Source organism: Botryllus schlosseri, chromosome 11, assembly GCF_051294905.1.
Source record: "Botryllus schlosseri isolate E-star chromosome 11, Bs_hap1, whole genome shotgun sequence".
NCBI lineage: Eukaryota > Metazoa > Chordata > Ascidiacea > Stolidobranchia > Styelidae > Botryllus > Botryllus schlosseri.
Window position 1 is genome coordinate 7,280,968 of NC_137246.1, and position 16,571 is coordinate 7,297,538.

Here is a 16,571-nt window from a genome sequence, read left to right on the forward strand (position 1 = left end):
TTTTAGATTTCCAAAATATGGTAAGCCTATCGTTTATTCTTTCTTCAGAAGTGACCAATGACGTGTATATATAGGGCTATAGCTTGGTGTCGGTGATAGCGGTGAGTGAAAAGAAACGTTATTGGTTATTGCTCCAATTCGCAATGACTAGAACGCATATAGTTAATATAGATCGCCAATCTTTGGGGCAGCAATGGATGAGCCGTTATACTGCCACCTCGTGTAGACTTATACTGCATGGACAGTGGCCATGGTATCGTTATCGCCATCTAGTGTGTTGTTCATTCCATGCTCTCAGGTCTTCTGTCTGTACGTGCCTTCTTTTCGATGGGAATACGCCAGAACATGATCCAGACATTTTCCTGCTCGATCAATGCGCATGTTTCGTCCAATTGAACTCTCGACCAAGGAGTGCGAACAACTTTTCGTTTTGTGGTTCGTAAAATCTCCGTAGTTCGTTGACCGCGTCTTCCGACGGCTTATAATGCCAATTTCCCATCCGCGTCCTGCCTTTGGATGAGTGTTTCAAACACTCGGGCTTTTTAAGCTGAACCAAAGTAGTCTCTGAATTATTTTTACGTATCTTCGGGCCATCATAGCAGTAAAAACCGTTGCTTCCTTTAACAAAATCTTCTTGGATCACAAGTCGCGGTATTTGTAGGAAGTCCTGGACCTAAATATTGGAATGTTACTTGTCACTGCGTCCATTCAAGGTCAAGATGAATGAATTAGTACCTTTTCCATTACAAGACCCGGGTTCGATATTAGCTCTTCTCCGTCGACTACGTGGATGTTTGATAACCCAAACACTTTCAGCCATCTACATACAGGCATGGATGAATGCGATTCGAGTAATCGGCTATTAATCACATCAGTGTTATGGAGAAATAGGCGAAAGACACGACCATTAGCGTCCGAATAAATGTAGTATTGGGAAAGTATTTCGGGACGACTTACTTCAAAATCTCAGCTAGCTACCGTAAAATAAAGAATGTAGAATCACTCTCGCTACTCGATGACAACGATTTGCCACGTAAACAAATAAATTGTGGTTCAGAAACTGTGATATGCGGTAACATATCTCTACGGTCATAGAAGTGTGGTGTGATGGAATTTCAAGACTTCATAAGTTTTTACCTCTCTATGCTACAAAGTTTTCTCGGTCCGAACTAACAGGCACAGAATTTTGCGCTTAACATAGATGAATTGCTTCAAGAGCAAATTGAGCGCTACCCGTGACTTCACGATTAGAAATGCCATTTCCACTAATAAAGGTGGAAGCGGAACTAACCCGTACCATACGCGCTACGGCTATACGCCAAAAAGTGGGGCTTACACATGTGTGGTTGGCAATAATGAAGAAAAAGCGCTCGAATTAAGGATATTAAGATCGTGACTATCCGCCTAATAATAATAATAACAATAGCGTTAGTAATAGTAACCGCATATTTGAGAACAAGTGGAAGTCTGAGTCAGAACATTTAGCAAAATCCTGCACAAAATGAAAATTATCTACCTTGCCGAGACTCGAACCCGGTTGTTTTGATCTCGTTAGAAAGCCAGGGCGCTGCCCTAGCTGGTTAGATCATCGTTTTACGAACGAAACGCAGTCGGTGTGTGCATGTTATAAACAGAGGTGGTCAAAGTAGTCTAGAAAGCTACTCAAGTAGAAGTAGAAGTAGCGACGGAAAAATCTACTTAAGTACCAGTAGAAGTACTTCTTCCATAAGCAACCTGAATCTACTTGAAGTAGAAGTAGAATTGACTGACTTTAGATCTACTCAAATAAGTAAGTAGTTGTAAAAACTGTTATGTTCGTGCATTTACGTTCGGTGTCGTACAACTCTTTCTTTCTATAGGATTAGTAATTACCGCCAATCATTATTTCCTCGTGTGTCGTGCTTGTATTTATATCCTGTGTTCTGTTGTCTCGTGGTCTTTTCATTTAACTGAACTCTGGATCGTGTCGCCTGTCTTAAAGTTATTCTGCTGTTAATATATACTGATTTCCTATTGCAACCTCGTCGTATGAGTTATTGTTCAAACAAGATCAAGAACATAACAATTGGTGTCAGAAGTCGGATTCATAGTTATTTCTGCGACGAACATATATCATGGAAGCGAGTATATTGAAGCTTCTAGAGAAGCAGCAGGAAATGATGGCGAAGCAACAAAAGCAGCATGAAGAAACCATGGCAAATCAAGAAGCACAGCGTAAAGAAGAGCTGAAGCAACAACATGCACAGCTGGAGCAGCAAAATGCCCGGCACAGAGAAGATTTGGACCAACAACGCGCACAGCACAAAGAAGTTATGGCACAGCAAAAGCTGCAGCATGAGGAAGCCATATCTCAATTAGCACAGAGGTTTAGTCCCGGTACGTCAACATCAGAGGCTACCGCTCCCAGGTTTGATTCGTTTGTAAAATCGAAGGAGAAGTGGGACCAATATCTGCAACGATTCAACCATCACCTTGCAATTTACGGCATTTCCAACATGAAGAAGAAAAGAGCGTGTCTACTCTCATGGGTTGGACCTGAAACGTACTCGCTCCTACGTAATTTGTTTGGTGCTGCTGATGTCAGTGCACAAACCTTCGACGCGTTGACCGAGAAGTTGTCTACACACTTCAAGGACTCCATTCATGTGCAAGCAGCCAGGTACGAATTTTACAGTTGCAAAATGCAACCGGGACAATCGTACGCCGATTGGATCGCTACTCTACGCGGAATCTCCAAGGATTGCAACTTCATATGCTCAAGAGATGGCTGTGATCAGAGCTACGTTGATGAGCTAATGCGCGATCTCATCATTAAAGAAACGCCGCACGCGGATGTGAGACGGCATTGTCTAACACAAACCAATCCATCCCTCGACGACGTTCTCAAAGTAGCCGCAACACACGTGAGAACGCTGGAAACCGATAGGGTTATCCAGGGCGAGAGTAGCGGTAAAGACACTTCCATCGTCAACAAAATGACGGGAAGTTATCAGAAGGGGAAAAAACCTTCCAAATCCATCCAAGGCAACTTCCCGGAAAGACTGAAATCCTGTAGCCGCTGTTTCATCGATCACCAGAGAAAAGACTGTCAATATCGACATGCAGTATGTCAGAAATGTGGTCGTAAAGGTCATATCAAACCTGTGTGCATGTCAAACAAACCTAGTATCATGCAACAGGTCACATCCGTCAATTTCTGCTCAGTGCCACTCCTCTCCTTCGACATCGATCAACTATATCGACGCGTGGGAAACCAGCTCTGGATCAACTCCAGCATCAACGGCATTCCGTTGCCGACACAGTGGGACACTGGTGCACCCTCCGCCATGGTGGGATTGACTGGGTACAAAACTTTGGGCTCTCCGAAACTCTCAGCATACCATTGCTCTTTCGTAGCGTATGGCGACAAGCCACTGAAAGTGAAAGGTATTTGCACTGTAAGCGTGCAGGTGGGTTCTGAAGTTCGAGTTGGCTTAAAATTGGTGGTTCTCGACGAACACCGTGGGCAAAACATTTTTGGTCTCGATTGGAGCGATGCTTTCTCCATGACCGCTAAGGGAACGTCTGCTTTGGATGCAATTTCCTCGCAGATGGTCGAATCGCAATCATGTAATACTATTGTCATGTAATACTATTGACATTTGTGATTCAAACGACAAATTGGTATCTTTTCAGTCCAAATTTCCCTCCGTTTTCTCTAATGTATTAGGACGATGCACCAAGACAAAGGTGACAATTCACTTGAAACCTAATGCCAAGCCCGTATTCAACAAGCCACGCCCTTTGCCTTTCGCAAGGCAAATCGCTGTCCAAACCGAATTGAATAGATTAGTCGATCACGGTATCCTCGAACCAATCAATTACAGTGATTGGGCAGCACCAATTGTTGCCGTCACTAAATCAAATGGATCAGTACGCATTTGTGGTGACTTCAAAGCATTGAATCAACAGATTCAGATAGATCAACATCCCCTGCCCTCTTTAGATGAAATTCTTCACAAGTTACAGGGTGGTTGCATTTTTACGAAAATTGATCTTGCCGATGCTTATTTTCAGCTAGAATTAGATGATGATGCGAAGAATTTGTGTGTCATCAACACGCAATTCGGTCTATTCCGTTATCGACGCTGTATTGATGCCATGATCGCCGGCTTACCCGGTGTTGCCTGTTTTATCGATGACATAATCGTAACTGGCATTGATGAACGCGACCATTTTCGCAACTTATCGCTACTCTTTGAGCGCCTCACCGAATACGGTTTCACCGTCAACTTCGCTAAATGTGAATTTTTCAAAAGTAGTGTCGAGTATCTTGGTCATATAATCGACAAGGACGGCAAACGCCCGTCTCACAAATCCGTTGAAGCGATCAAACAGTTGCCTAAACCTCAGGATGTTCGCCAGCTACAGGCATTCCTGGGCAAAGTCAATTATTATCGCGCGTTTATTCCTAATTTCACGAATAAAGCCGCTGCCTTGTATCGCCTTCAAAAAGACGCGAAATTCATTTGGAATACGGACTGTGACGCAGCTTTTCGCATTCTCAAAAACGACGTAATCGACGCTACGCAGTTAGCTCATTATGATGTAAACAAGCAGCTCATTTTGTCAACTGATGCTTCTCAATTCGGAATCGGCGCTGTCCTCTCAATCGAGCACAATGGCGAAGAGAGACCGATCGCGCACGCATCGAAAACACTTTCTGATTCGCAAAAATCCTACTCTCAAATCGAGAAGGAAGCTCTGTCAACCATTTACGGAGTCACTAAATTTCGTCAGTTCTTGTATGGTAGAAAATTTACGCTCGTAACGGACCACAAACTGCTTTTAGCTATTTTCTCGCCAGACAAGAAAATTCCCGTGATTACAGCGCAACGCTTACAGCGATGGGCACTAACGCTCATGGCTTACCAATACGATATTCGCTATAAACCGACTAATCAGCACGGAAACGCCGACGGTTTATCTCGCCTACCAAAGGGTCCAGACCCCGAGTTTGACGAACTGGAAATTCGTGAAAACGCGGAAATCGTTCACGCTATTAATATGACATTTGATGGCTTACCGTTAACTCGCAATGAAATTCGCGACGCGACGCTGAAGGACAAAACCATGAAACTAGTAAAATTATCTGTCACTCATGGTAATTGGAATCCAAAGACGCACATTGATGATTTTTCTTGGTTTTCGACTTGCAAACATTCGCTTTCACTGCACGAAGACATAGTCATGCTCAATATTGATGGTTTTCAGCGCGTAGTAATTCCGCAGTCACTTCGCTCGCGAGTCTTATCATTATTGCACGAAGGACATTGGGGTATCGCGAAAATGAAGCAGATGGCTCGACGTTACATCGCATGGCCTTCCATTAATCGCGACATTGAAAATCTCGTGAAAAGTTGCGACGCTTGCCGTAAGGTAATGAAAGCGCCTGATCGTCAGTATCGCGAATGGCCAAAAACTTCTGAAAGCTTTGAACGAATTCACTTGGATTTCGCAGGTCCAATAAACAATGAAATGTTTCTTGTCATCGTCGATGCGCATTCGAAATATCCTTTCGTTAAAGTAATGAATGTCGGTTCTACCACAACCTTGTGTGTGGTCAACGCTTTGAGGGAAGTCTTCTCTATCGAAGGCTTGCCCATAACAATTGTCACGGATGGCGGGCCGCAATTCACATCGAATGAATTCGATACGTTTTGCTCTAATTTGGCAATCAGCCATATCGTATCGCCGTCTTTTCACCCTGCCTCGAACGGGGAAGCGGAGCGATTCGTCCAGACTTTAAAAGCTGGATTAATAAAAAATTGCGACGGGGGAAAAGATCTCCACTTTGCGCTCCAAACACTTCTCGCTACGTACCGATGTGCACCGCACCCGGGCATAGACTGGAAAACGCCTGCCGAGATTTTACATGGTCGACAGCCGCGCAATTTGTTAAGTTTGTGCTCGCCCTTCGATAAATCGAAACCCGTTACGCCAAGACAATCAGTCGCTCATTTCGAGATTGGTTCCTCGGTTTACGCTCGCAGTTACCGTAGCGGACCAAAGTGGGTTGCTGGCGTGGTGACGGAAATACTGGGGCGTGTTGTGTACGTTATAAAAACGGATCATGGGTATTGGAGGAGGCACAAAAACCAACTCCAACCACGCTTGATTTCAGCTGGCCATAATAATACAGCCACACAGGAAGTTGCTCAGCCTCCGCAGTCGCAAGCTGAGCAACCATTGGTTAGGAATAGGGCACAACGTCCTGCAGCTAGTCCTGCTCGATCGTCGGGCAGACGTTATCCTATTAGAAATAGGAAACCCACCGATTTCTATAGACCGTAAATGTGGGCAACCCTCTAACTTACAGGGGAGGACTGTTATGTTCGTGCATTTACGTTCGGTGTCGTACAACTCTTTCTTTCTATAGGATTAGTAATTACCGCCAATCATTATTTCCTCGTGTGTCGTGCTTGTATTTATATCCTGTGTTCTGTTGTCTCGTGGTCTTTTCATTTAACTGAACTCTGGATCGTGTCGCCTGTCTTAAAGTTATTCTGCTGTTAATATATACTGATTTCCTATTGCAACCTCGTCGTATGAGTTATTGTTCAAACAAGATCAAGAACATAACAAAAACGATCGTGATTCGTTCGCATTGATTGCCAAAAGCTGCAAATTGAGCTATGCGAAAGGTGCAGAGGTTGATTTATATTGATGCATACCAGGAGGTATCCAATTTTCGACAGAATAAGCGTTCGTCCGCATGATGGGATGAAAATGGTAGTACTGATATGGAAATGCGATATTAATCCTCTGCTTACTCGAACAGTACGTTTTAGAAAATGTCCTGGTATGGCACCCTCCCCCATGTTATAAGGCCAGTAGTTTAGTCGAAGAGCAATACGGAGACGTTGTATCGGATACGGTGTAAACACTTTGCGCGATTAGTAAACGTTAATAAAAACGATGGTGGATCGTAAAAATGCCATATTGTGTAGCTTTATTTCCGGAAATTAAAGGCATTACTATTGCTTTTATACTTCAACATGTATGTTCTCCAGACAGCAGAACTCAACAGAACTCAACAGAATTAGAACTCAAAGTATGATACTGGGAATTGAAAGTGAAATATAAATACTACTTCTAAAAGCGGAAAATGTATTTCATGTCTTCAGTCCGGAAAGTTTCCAAGGTTGTATGCTAAAACAGGTCTACAGCTAAAAAAGTCAGAGCCCACTGTTCCAGATTAGGACACGCCATGGACTGCTAAACTACGATATGATAAGTTAATGCTAGATTGCGAAACATCAGTTTCAAACGTTATGACGGACCATATATACTGTGATGAAATATCTCGTATGGGCGACAATGCGGTGTGAATGGAACCACGCAACCCGCTACCTAATTGTATTCACTGATACTTTCGTGAAATCATATTGGTTACTCCATACCCACCGTGCGCGAAGCGCGACGAAAATTGTGGGCTTTAGTCAACTTTTCTGAAAATTAAATGTTGATGCTCCGTGAAAACAGCCCCGAAAGTCCTCAGGCCATCTTCCTGATTGGAGGATTAAACTACTTCTACTTGATAAACTGAAAATAGCGAAAAGTAAGTAAGTAGATCACAAAATATTATGAAGTAGAAGTAGCTAAAATTAGTTCTACTTGAGTAAGTACTAGAAGTAGAGGAAAACTACTTGAGTACTTCAAAAAGTAGAAGTACTTCGTTACTGACCACCTCTGGTTATAAACCAGACATGGGGTGATTACTTCCTGAATGTAATCGATTGCGATTACGATTACTTCTGAATGACGTGATTACGATTACGATTACGATTACAGCAAAATCAGGAAGTAGTCGATTACGATTACGATTACATTGGAAAAGTAATCACGATTACTCACGATTACATTTATTTTGCATCTTAGAAGTTATATCGGAAGACAATATATGGATTGCGCTGAAAAGGCCTAATGAGATAACAAACTTCCTTTAAAAAATGATGCGTCATTGGCTTGTTACGTCATGATGTACCGATTGCCCATTTTTATAGAGGTCGATTTAACGCACCCAACGATTTGCATTCTTGCCAGGTCCATAACCGCCGCCCCGCAAATTTCCCAATAGGGTGGGGAGATCGAAGGGGACTCAAAAGTATTTCGTAAGCCAACATAAATTATACAGTCTTTACGAGAGATTTAATTAACTTGAAAATTCTCTCTGGACAGCTTGATTTTGAAATGCATACGTCTCCCCCTAAAAAAAGCATACATAATTTATAGTAGGGTTGCATTTAAAACAAATGGTTGTTTAAATCGCTTTATTCTAAACATGTTTCAAAAACAAAGGCTTTTAAAAGAAACTAAATTGTATTTTTAAAGTTGTAACATGATGCCATAATTGTGTAAACACTTTCCAAAAAAACATTTTGTAAGAGCCTACGGACAATTACCACCTGATTTGGCCGGCGCACATCGATATCAGATGGTTGGAACCCCAAAAATAGTCTGTTCAACAGTTATGATATTTCGTCAAATGAGCGATATTTGCCATATATTTTCAATCTCAATCCACTATTACGTCACAATTTTATATTCGTGACGTCTCGGTTTTAAAAAAAAACAATATTTTAAATAAGGGCCTTGTTTTAAACATATCTGTTTTAAATTGATTTTTGTTTTAACTGCAACCCTAATTTATAGTAATAGGCATTCAGATGCCAGTCAATCCCGTGCCACGACACACCGAAAGATATACGCAGTCTCGACCAACATGCGACTTCACGAAGTGTGCTACTAAAGAAAGACCTTGGTCGAAACTTTGGGTATGTGTCCATTGTCAATAGCCACGCTGGGTGGACGTGATTAATAGTCCGGTCCTTCCAATCTGAGCTCATAATGTAAATGCCACCCGGGGCACCCAGAGTTTTTAAGACATGACAATTTGTATTTGCGTCTCACCAAAGTTCTTGTGCCACTTCAATATCTTTTGATTATATAACAGACCGGAGGTCACGAACTAACAACATCAACTAAAGTAATTATAACAAGATACCGGACGTTATAATTATGACTTACGTGCTCCCAGCTCTACAGGTAAATCTGACCATCGGGGCTGAGAGAGGATTAAAAATTAATAGTAATATAATGCAATTACTAACAATATTGACGAAATTCAGTCTTCAACTTGAAAATACCACCCTATGGGGCCAAAGACCAACGTATGGACTGGGGGACGAATTGCTGTTTAGGTCCAGATTCTAGCTACAACCCACGCTAACATGGTATAGAAGCCCATGGCCATGGCGGCAGGTCCCAATGTTGAGTAAAGAATTGTGAAATAACGATTACTGCCCGTTTCAAGTAGAGTCATATGAGAATAAGATGAAGCAGGGGCCCGATGAAGCGAACATAAAATTCTGCCTTCAACTTCATACAGATAATGTACTGCAAGCTGCCGTTACGAGAAACGGCAAAGACGGCTCGGTTATGATATATGTCATTAGCTGTTGATTTTTACTGCATCCTTGTGGAAACCGTAATGTTATATTTGGCGAGTACAAAATTTCAAATCTTTGTACGTAGGCCTACTGCTCGCCAAGAAGCAACGGTCAAACTGCGTTCAACTAAGCATAGTCAAACATCAATACATAGGTTACTATTTTAAACTAGGCAGAATGGAGATTAATTATCCTACTGCGAGGGAGTGGCGTATGGAACGTGTTGATAACCTGATTTACAGCACGGCGGGTGTTCTTACATTCACACTAATGTAGGCTATGTACATCGAATATCTATTTACTGTGGATACTTCTTATGCCATGACGAGCAAAGCTAATAAGGTACTTCTGACGTAATAATCAGCAATAGCATTTGGAAATCAGACGTGTGTGCTTGTGCATCAGAGATGAGCGGATTTGAAATTTCTATGTCCTAATCCAATCCAAATCCGAACCTTCAAATCCAAATCCAAATCCTAATCCATAACTTTTTCATATTCAAGTCCATGTCCAATCCTAATCCGATTCCTACTGGAAATTCAGAAAAAATACTAATTTATGCAATGGAGGGATTCGAAAATTTTCTTTCACACTTGATTCAAGATAACTTAGTAACCATAAGTACATTAATAACTGATCCGAATAAAGTTTGTCGCCATTCGCCACACGACATCTCAATCTCCCAGAAAATAGGTAAATCCAATCCAAATCCTAATCCGTTCTGAAAAAAATGTCTAATCCAAATCCAATCCAAATCCGACAAAATTTCACTAATCCTGTTTTTTCAAAACCTAATCCTAATCCATGCTCATCTCTGTTGTGCATGTGCGCTGTGCAATCACGAACCTGGTACAATATCTCTTCCTTGTTCACGAATGTTCAGTCTATGTCATAGTCCTTGTACAAATAAAAAGCAATCGTTCTTTCACTAAGAAATCGATTAGATATGCGAAGTAGTCGATTACGATTACGATTACTTCGGATTTTTTTCGAAAGTAATCGATTGCGATTACGATTACTTGAAAATGCTGTAATCGTCGTAATCGATTACGATTACTAATCGCGATTACCCCATGTCTGTTATAAACCGATATTTTCAACATTTTCTGAAGAAAGTTAATATCTTCAGGAATTCCTCAAGGCTGACCCCAAGATGGTGCCAGAGAGTCAAATTCGACAAGTTTGAACAGTAAAATTGCTACAGTCATTGCGGACATCCCGTTTGAAAGGTGTATCTCGTATATTTTCGACCGCGATAAGCAATAGGCCACGACATAATTCGCACGTTAAAACAAACATGGCACACACTACCATTTGTATATCGCAGCTTGGAAGCATCGTTATCCTGGCACTTACTTTTGGAAATGATAGAAATACAATCCGGTGGTAAGAATATGAGAAGGTCGATACCGGCGAAACATCTTCTGAATATAATCCAATGTGGCATCGGGGTCGTGACCTCGCTTTTTCAGAACGACCGAGAACATATCCATAAGATGACGAGTCAAGTTTTCGAAAGATTCTTCGATGACGATTTTCTTGATTATTTTCTGTATGAAAGTGACGTTACCGGTAGGGTGATGAAGGAATAATGTTAATACGCCTATTACAATGTACATTCCATAGATTGTAGGGTTGTAATGATCATAATTGATAGCTATTATCAATAAGCGGGATGAGTAGAACACATCTGCAGATAATATGGCCGTGAACGGTATAATGATTTTAAACACTGAACTGGGTTTCGTTTGGATGACTGCTAAAGGGCAGGATGACGGTCTATATATAGCTCGCGGCAAAACTGAAAACTGACTGAAAATAAATGAAAATAGTAGGCTACGGCGGTACCTCAAACCGAGTAATTACTCTTTCCGGCGTTAGATATTAAGTAGATTAAATAACTTATGTGAATTTAACCAACTAGAATCCGGTATAATATTTGAGTTTGATTCTATATATGCCGGCGTTGCCTGTTGAAATCGCCCGTATTCGCTGTTTAATGTAGGTTAGGTCAAATTGAATATCATGATTTTAATCTTTATGGACCTTAAAGTCAATGAGAATATAATTACTGGTTGAAGGTCAATGATAATATGTAATAATGTAATCAACATATTAGGACGTAGAGCAGTCGTTAACTAATATCGGTCTATTGCGAGTGTCTATCGCGAAAATACTATAGATCAGTGGTTCTCAACCGGAGGTCCGCGGACCCCTGTCCCCTAGGGCCCCGCGAAACATTTTCAGGGGGGCCGCGAAACCCTTTTGTAAAATGATTGTTGATAACCTAATTTGTAATATTTTTAAATTAGCATAAGCATCAGACAGATTAGCTTCATAATTGCTAAACTTTCAGGACTCACATCGTTAGAATGTTTGTCTGAGATAAAATATCCTACTGTGCAAACTCATTCTAATTGTCAAATTGATAATAGCCTATTGATACAAACATATTGCTGTTTAGAGACGTTTTGTTGGGGTCGTTTGAAATAAAAATTCCTGATTTTTTTCCTAATCCGCCCGAATGAAGAAATTGAAACGCCATGGCCACGAAATCCATTTTCTACTGTGATATACATAACCACCATTCCAGAATAACTTCAATATGAGATGCTTGATAGAAATTACGAAACTGGATGCTATCTATGTTCATTAAAAACTCTGTTGCTCAATTTTGGTGCCACTTATATTGCGACCACAGCATAAGGTGTCGTCGGAAGCGTTATGCGTTAATATTACATTCGACTGCATGCGCCAATTTTTGTGAAAATATTCTCGGCACTCGCTTATATCAAATCGGAGGTTCGAGACAATAAATACAGCTGCAAAACTCGCATCGAAATAATAAATGTCTATACCCAATTTCTACGTATAGTATGATGTTATTTTCACGAAAAGTCATTTTGTGGCTGTTTCTCACAAGCCTACAGTTAATGTTTGCACAAGACAGATGACGGTTGCACGATAATTGAGCTAATTTTTGAACGAAAACTTGCTGCGGTCCGTGATAGTCCCAAAGGGGTCCGCAAAGACAAAAAGGTTGAGAACCACTGTACTAGATCATTGGTCCTAAAACTATGGTACGCGTACAAGTGTTACGCGAGACCATTTTGAGTGGTAGGGGAAGAGTTCGGCGAATTTAATAGTATCTAGTAACCAATTTGCTGCGCGTTGAAGTAGTTAAGTCCATGAATACACGATGTAACAATTATTTCAGCTATATGTAACAATATCTCGTTAGTGTTTAAACAACGGGTTCACAGCAAAGAATACCAAGCAGCTGGTGGGATTGATTGTTTCGGATCCTAGGGCTTAACAGACTGATTCACCAGTATAGTTAGTAGGATAAATTTTAAGCATGTCGAAATGAATTCAAAATTCAAACACCGCGGAGAATGTTTGCCGCAGTGTGTGGTTTTTATGAAAGTCCTTCCAACGCAGCCAGGAAACCCAGCTTGTTACAACCACCATTCGATTTGAACCACATGCACAAAGTTGAATCGAGATCCCTGCCTCGGCATGAGACCGTGAGACATGGCTTTCGCATGCTGGTCTTGATATGGCCAGTAAGACCAAGAGACCGAATTGTCTAATCCAATCTGGACATGGTATCTGATGTGCTGCGAGTAATGTTAGTTATACCCGCATAGACATTGATGGTATCATCTGGTAATAACGCTAACAACAAATGATATCATTACATTGATAAAAAATAACTTATTCAGGATTCATGCAGGTGGTACGCAATGTAGTAAAAACAAATATAGTTGGTACGCGGACGAAAAAAACAGTGTATCATGTCAACATCGCGTTGTAAGGTCGCTTACCTCTTGTACGTAATCGGAAAACGTCCGATTAACTGGGTCGCACAGAACAAGAAGGATTTTAGCGTTCGGAATTGTTTCCCGTATCGAAGATGCGGCCGCGTCGAGCGTAAAATAAGACGGCGTTTTTTCGAAGATTAACTCATATGGCGCAGCCATTGGCATATGCATTCTGTTGCGAATATATAGTGAGGATGTAAGCGATATAATTTGAAGATGGATGATAGCTTCACACCTACAGGTAATCCTCTATCGTCCGTTTAGATTTCCACCTTCCAAAATAGTGCATCTCCGCAGGCTTTGACGACAGCATCATGGGATGCTTGAGAAGCATCCAACGCAATGCTCCAGAACCGCATTTTTCTGCCCCTACGCCGATTACGTTTGGCAATCTCTTACTCTTTGTCTGTTGAATGGTAATGTATATCTATGACACAAGTCATGCGTTGAATACACGGTATATGACTATACTCATGGCTAACAGTTGGCATTGCTATAGCACAGGGGTTCGCCACTTCCCTTGTATAACGGGCCGCATTTTAACAGTAAAAGACTGCGGGCCGCAGAACCTTATTACCATGTATTTGTGGGTTACTTATAAATTTAGGCTCATGTAGCCTATTACCAGTCATATGCGGGCGTTTAGTAGCGTTTTTATCCATTCTAAAGCATCAACGGTTGTGGTTACTGTAGTTTTATTGAAATCTCATCTTCTCTTGCAGCTAGATTTCTTGGGTTTAGCGATATTCCTAGCAGTTTTGAACGATGCGTCGTTAACGTCGTCGGTAGTTTTAACAATGCCTTGAAATATGAATTACAGGGCTTGACACCTAGCTAGCAACATTTTCTAAGATCACACGATATGTATAACTCCAGTAGAACCTGTCGTGATATCATTATAATCTTCTACGCTTCGTTACGACAACTGTTATTCGACAATATGGCACATGTGTTTACCATTCATATCTGAGAAAGCAAATTCAAATTTTTTCGCGCAGAGTTACAAACCCAGTTTTCCCCGTTTAATTTCCCATTATTTTTTCATGTTTCTGTTCAAACCAATGGCGGTGAGTGAAACATTTTTCATAAGTGTACTATGCAGCGGGATTCTCTTGAACCAGAGTCCAGCCGAATGCCGAATCAACGCAATAACAATCTAACTCAGGCATATATATCAAGAAAACAGAACACATCAAAGAATGTGTCGTCGTAATGAAACAGAGATGGTGCGATAAGAGAACTAAGTAGCAACAATAACGTGTCAGTAGTAATTGAGTTCATAAGATGTCGCAGGCCGCAAATGCTATAGTGAGACCCGACTTTGCTACGTCTACCGGGGGAGATAGTGCCCACCAATCTGACGGTGTGGATTCGATTCCCGTCGGAGTTTTATCTGGGTTCCTCTTCCCCCGCCGTTACCGTTCTTACGGCGACAAGAAAGACCAGTAAAAGACCCGACGAAAGAAAGCACTCACAAGGAGTGGAAAAAACTAGTTACTAGTAGAAAGGGCCGCGGCTTCAAAAAAGAGATCGCAGAAGAACTGTGACATCGGGCACTCTAGGCCGATGTGGATGTTAGAGTAAAGGATCGCTACTGATGCGTCTCGTTCGACATCCTCTTATCTGTTCATGACATCGCATTGTGTGTGACTTGTTCAGATGAAAAAAATATAACCCAACTACTGTTATGTTACAGATATTCCGTCATAATATAAGTCGCTATTTGCTATTACTCAAGTATCGTATTCCAAAGCTGGAAAGCAATTAGACTATTGAAAACAGAATATGCTCGGGCACAGCTGAAAATACGCATTTAATGATTGTAGTTTGAAACTCACGGAGTTATTTTCAAGTCTTGCTACCATCTGCAAATATTCTGCGTACAGCTGATTCCTTTCTCGAACCCGGGAATCGTATTCACCGTCAAAATGTTTTCTTCGCAGTCTGCCGATGGATTCCCTTTCTTCTGATTTCTCCTGACCAGGATTCCTCTTGACCCGTTCCAGATTAAAAGCTGGAGCGTTTGAGTATCTCCTAGTTCCGGCTTCGATGTAGAAAACCATAACCGACACCAAACAAAGCAGGAATCCCGATCTTAATTTCTTATGCAAGTTCGCAGTTACTCCGACTACCGGTGCCATGATTCTTAGACAAATATATTTTGTTCCGGTCTTCTAAATTGGCTGTGGTCGTTACTGTATGTAGTAGACTATATGCAATAACAAACAAATGTTAGCGTGACCATTGGAAGCAAATAGTAATGTTTAATCACCCCGCTAGTTCAATCACACACGGCTTCTTAGCGCCATCCGATTACCAGCGCTATTAATTAGTTGAGAAATCGTATGCACCTTCACGAATATGATAAGTTTAGGAATCCGATATAGCCAAAACTCCTGCTACGTTAATTCCAACTCAACAGTTTCATAACTGCTCTTTCTAATAAGTTCACCTCGGTATCAGCGAGTCCAGAAACCTGAAATACCGCACATCTCTCTGATCTATCTCAAATTTCTTTCAGAAGCACGATCCAATCTGTTATCAGACTCTTGTATTGGCGTTCAATTTCTTAGTGAGCTACTGAAATATTTAAAACTATATGCGATAATAGCAGCAATATCTTTAGAGGGATAATTGACCTGATTAGCCTGGGGCCGTACCGATATTTGAGTCCTTTTGATATACAATGTATGGGCGAGTCGCTCCATCGTAAAGCTGACTTTCGTCTCGAAAGTATTTACGGATTCTCTCCAGTGTCTCTCAAAGTTTTTCAGATGATTTACCATTAGTTTCTTTTTTACTACACTGCGTACCACGCCTGAACTATACTTTATTTTAACCAAATGTACCTGTATTTATTAGTTATGGACATTATTACCATAAGATAACACCAAAGAATAGCAATAAGAAAACGCAATTTAATGTGATAGATGCAACTGTTTTTTATGCTTATCAGGGGTATAACCAGGGCCGTAACTGTCGCACCCCAAACCCACTAGAACGTTCGGCAGCGAGAAAACCTTGGCCATAGAGGACTGCCCTTATGCTGACTGAAAACTTCGTTATATATACAAAATACATATAGGTTTAATTGTCCATATAGGCGCCTAAATGACTGGCGCCGAATGATCCTGTCTTGGCAATCTGAATCTCACATGACAAATACCATCCTGCCGGAGAAATATTTATATGCCAGTGAAGAAATAGCAATCTCAAATCGTGTGATCTTTCAGTTTAGTACAGGTTTTAGCGATTC

General features: G+C 41.2%; 1 protein-coding gene across 1 annotated transcript; it reads right to left on the reverse strand.

The window, feature by feature from the left end:
* Window positions 1-5: 5 nt before the first annotated feature.
* Window positions 6-16,043, reverse strand: LOC145449999 (heparan sulfate glucosamine 3-O-sulfotransferase 1-like). The gene is made up of 6 exons (XM_080328445.1): window positions 15,154-16,043; window positions 13,555-13,721; window positions 13,319-13,487; window positions 10,848-11,041; window positions 736-820; window positions 6-673 (listed from the first exon to the last, which is right to left on the reverse strand). Exons 1-6 carry the CDS (start codon window positions 15,454-15,456, stop codon window positions 371-373), a joined length of 1,221 nt encoding a protein of 406 aa, XP_080184571.1. The 5' UTR covers window positions 15,457-16,043; the 3' UTR covers window positions 6-370.
* Between the last annotated feature and the right edge of the window lie 528 nt (window positions 16,044-16,571).

Bases quoted from the DNA above. Each gene is read 5' to 3' on its own strand.
- LOC145449999 (XM_080328445.1), bottom strand. From the start codon at position 15,456: ATGGCACCGGTAGTCGGAGTAACTGCGAACTTGCATAAGAAATTAAGA. The intron at 13,722-15,153 runs GTGAGTTTCAAA...ACCATTCAACAG, and splicing joins CAAGACTTGAAAATAACTCC to ACAAAGAGTAAGAGATTGCC. The intron at 674-735 runs GTACTAATTCAT...TCCAATATTTAG, and splicing joins CGGGTCTTGTAATGGAAAAG to GTCCAGGACTTCCTACAAAT.